At 36.1% G+C, this 3,513-nt stretch overlaps 1 protein-coding gene across 2 annotated transcripts in view; it reads right to left on the reverse strand.

Moving 5' to 3' along the window:
* The window catches only part of LOC106870419 (uncharacterized), a 32,845-nt gene that overhangs the window by 2,811 nt on the left and 26,521 nt on the right, over positions 1-3,513 (reverse strand). For both annotated transcript variants that reach the window (XM_014916486.2, XM_014916485.2), the window contains one exon: positions 1,181-1,396. In XM_014916486.2, the coding sequence (XP_014771972.1) occupies positions 1,181-1,396 (216 nt within the window). The remainder of the gene's footprint in view (positions 1-1,180; positions 1,397-3,513) is intronic.

Here is a 3,513-nt window from a genome sequence, read left to right on the forward strand (position 1 = left end):
TTACAAAGAATAAGTCCTGGGGTCGATTTGCTCGACTAAAAGGCGGTGCTCCAGCATGGCCACAGTCAAATGACTGAAACAAGTAAAAGAGTAAAGAGTAAAGTACATTTTCAATATGCCGCCTCAACGGATTTTCAGCAACAAACTTACTGTTACCAAAGTTTTCATTCGTCTACTACAGTGGTTCTTAACTGTGTATGCAAAATAATGAACTGGGGATCCACTGTAGTATTTTAAGGGAGCGTAAGAAAAATCTTGCTTTAGGTGTATTTATTGCAAGAAATTGCTAGGTTTCTTTCTCTAAGCTTCTGCAAAGTTCAAAATGTTTCTGGTAACTGAAGCATATTCTCTTAGAGAGTACGAGTGCAAACCTATGCAAGGGAATGTGTGAATAGCAAAATAGGAATTTTGAAAGTATCTATAAAACTAGATTTTAAACATTGAATGGCTCCAGAATAAAATAGTAACCAAAGGGGTCTATAGATAAAAAATGGTCGGTAAATATGGGATAACACAGTTAGATACAAGCATGCCAAATAATATACAGCATAAAGTCTTGACTTATTAAAATTATCCCCGCCTCTAGAGGATGTTTCATAATTACTAAATGGCAGTTAAGATCAGCTGCACTTGAGAAGGGGAGATAATATCAAGACTGAAGGACTCTCTGAAACTGATATGCCAAGAAAATAGGCAGGTTTATTGTCTGTAGATAAGAGAAAAGTTGTGGTCACTTGTTTCTGGTTCAATAGCCATCATCGGCACAGATTGCACATGGTTATTCAGTAGATCAGGGGTTTTCAAACTGTGGTCCGCGGACCACAGGAGGTCCACAAGGACAAGACAGGGGGTCCGTAGACAGCAAATACTTTTTATGGGCAATTTGATTTTATATATGTTTTTTATCGAAATCTTTTAATTGACAATAAACCTATTTGTTAAATACTGTTAAATAAATAAATGCAAAAATATATGTTATTTTAAGCAAATATTTATGTATAAATTTCATAAGCGTTTATAAGGTCCCTAAGGTAAAACCTGAACTATAAAGGGGTCCGCAAGTCAAAAAGTTTGAAAACCCCTGCAGTAGATTTCTTACCTTAGAGTAATTTAATCAAAGATGACATAGGACTGAACAACAACAACAACTATAAAAATGACAACAGTAATAACTACTTACAAGGATCAACAGGCTCGAAACGGCCATTACAATTGTTGTTGAGGAATTCACGGCATCTCAACTGTTCGGAATCAAAGAGCTGTGGGTAATTGCATTCTACGGTGAACATTTCGTAATACGCCCACAATGCTGATTCGCTGCTTAAACTGCAGTTGTAGTACAAGTGGCATTTCTTCGGATGTGGTATGATCCCGCTCTGTGTCAAGCAAGGAGAATCTGGAAGAAAATTTAGACAAATATGTATAAGTTATAAGTTTCTTTATTTTATCTCTCAGGAAACGAATAGAAGAAATCTCACTGAAATATATTTCTCCGAAATAAACACACAACACACACAAGATTGCAAAACAATCAGACAGAATAGTTTAAGAATTATTGAATGGCTGGTGATTCTGGACTAACTTAATTTGATGTTAGAACAACTCTGGACTATCCTGCAGGCAGCATAATTACAACCAGATGTCTTCATGTATTCTATATATTCTTTTTAGAAGCTAAATGTTTAAGTAAATCACTGAGCTACTGTTTTGCGGGTAGAGCTCAAGTCCGGAATACTGAATTTTCGCTATTTTCATGGAAAGATACCCCCATCTTGTCTAGCTAAGGGAGATATGTAGCAGATTTTCCTGAGATCTGGCAATGGGTTATAATTCTGTCCATGAAAACATTAGCTTTGCGTTTTCTATCACTGAAGATACAGCCATGTTTGAACAGCGGTATTATGTAAGGCTCCTTGTGGCTTCAAGAAAAAATTTAGTGTAAATGTGTGGTTAAAACTGAAGGTTTTTGAATAAACATCAAAGGCAAAAACGCAAACCTGATGGATTAGTCTACTATTTGATAAGCCATAAATCAATAACTACTAAGGAAACTTCTAAAGCTGCTTGCTGTCGTTTTAGCGTTGCTGTTCCAGTTGTTGTTGATGCCTCTTCTTTGCTTTATATTGATCCCGGCTTCAATTCTGTGAGCTTTGTATGCAAGGTTTATATTAGTCTTGAACTTCGTCCAGAACGAAAACTATCAAGATGACTTCTGTTCTTTAGGAGCATTGTTATTACTGTTGATGATGTTATTTCTATAATTACCAGGATTTTTAACCTTGGTCAGTTTTGATCAAAGACGGTCCAAATGTGATCATTAAGGTCTTGTTTTACATTGTAGATATTCAACTAAGTTATCCAATATGTTCTTCTGTTTGTTGTTTTCATTGTTGTTATTGTCAACTGCGAACCAGCAGATTTATGATCAAAGGCTTTGCAATCAGGACCAAGACATCTTTATATCAGATATATCTACGACTTCTTTATTCAATGTACCCTTCCTTTTTCTAAAACGGTAGGGATGATTTGAAGTAGATTTGGTTTCTGTTTCTAGCAAGGCCAGTGACTCTAGAAATTTTCTGCTGGTTTTTCACACAATTTTCTTGTCTGACTCATCTAAATTACACTAGATGATAAAAACTTCATTTCTAAGTGATATTCGGTATAAATTTGGAACTAAACATCAGTTGAGAAGCAATAACCGCGTCGATCTTATCGATCATGGAGTGCCTATCAAGGCCATAGACTTAACAATGTCATCGTTTTGATCAAACCAATAAATATAAAAAGTTCGAAGCTGAAGAATGATACCTAATATCACTTCTCTGGATTTACGTAAAAGCGAAGATCGTTGACGCTTGAAATCGACTTTGATTTCAAATATTATTCTTCCTTCAAAAGAAAACTAAATTTAAATTTAAATTTTCTGATAGATCTTGGCCACAGGAATCCCATGATGCTAATTATTTATATATATATATATAAATTGAAGTGAGAAAATTAGTGGGGCCAAATGTGCCGAAAACAGTGGTAACGCCTAAAAGTAAATTCAAAATCTAAACATTTTCTTTTGTATAAAAGTTTCGTTTTTGTTTAGCTCATATGATAGAACTCATCAAGACGAGTGTCGTGGTGCTAATCTTTTTACAAAAATATTCAAAATGAAGAAAGTTATTATACAAGCTAAATATAGGCGCAGGAGTGGCTGTGTGATAAGTTGCTTGCTTACCAACCACATGGTTCCGGGTTCAGTCCCACTGCGTGGCACCTTGGGCAAGTGTCTTCTACTATAGCCTCGGGCCGACCAAAGCCTTGTGAGTGAATTTGGTAGATGGAAACCGAAAGAAGCCCGTCGTATATGTGTATATATATATGTGTGTGTGTATGTGTATGTTTGTGTGTCTGCGTTTGTCCCCCAACATCGCTTGACAACCGATGCTGGTGTGTTTACGTCCCCGTAACTTAGCGGTTCGGCAAAAGTACTAGGCATTACAAAGAATAAGTCCTAGGGTC

The sequence above is a fragment of the Octopus bimaculoides genome, chromosome 12, assembly GCF_001194135.2.
Source record: "Octopus bimaculoides isolate UCB-OBI-ISO-001 chromosome 12, ASM119413v2, whole genome shotgun sequence".
Lineage (NCBI taxonomy): Eukaryota > Metazoa > Mollusca > Cephalopoda > Octopoda > Octopodidae > Octopus > Octopus bimaculoides.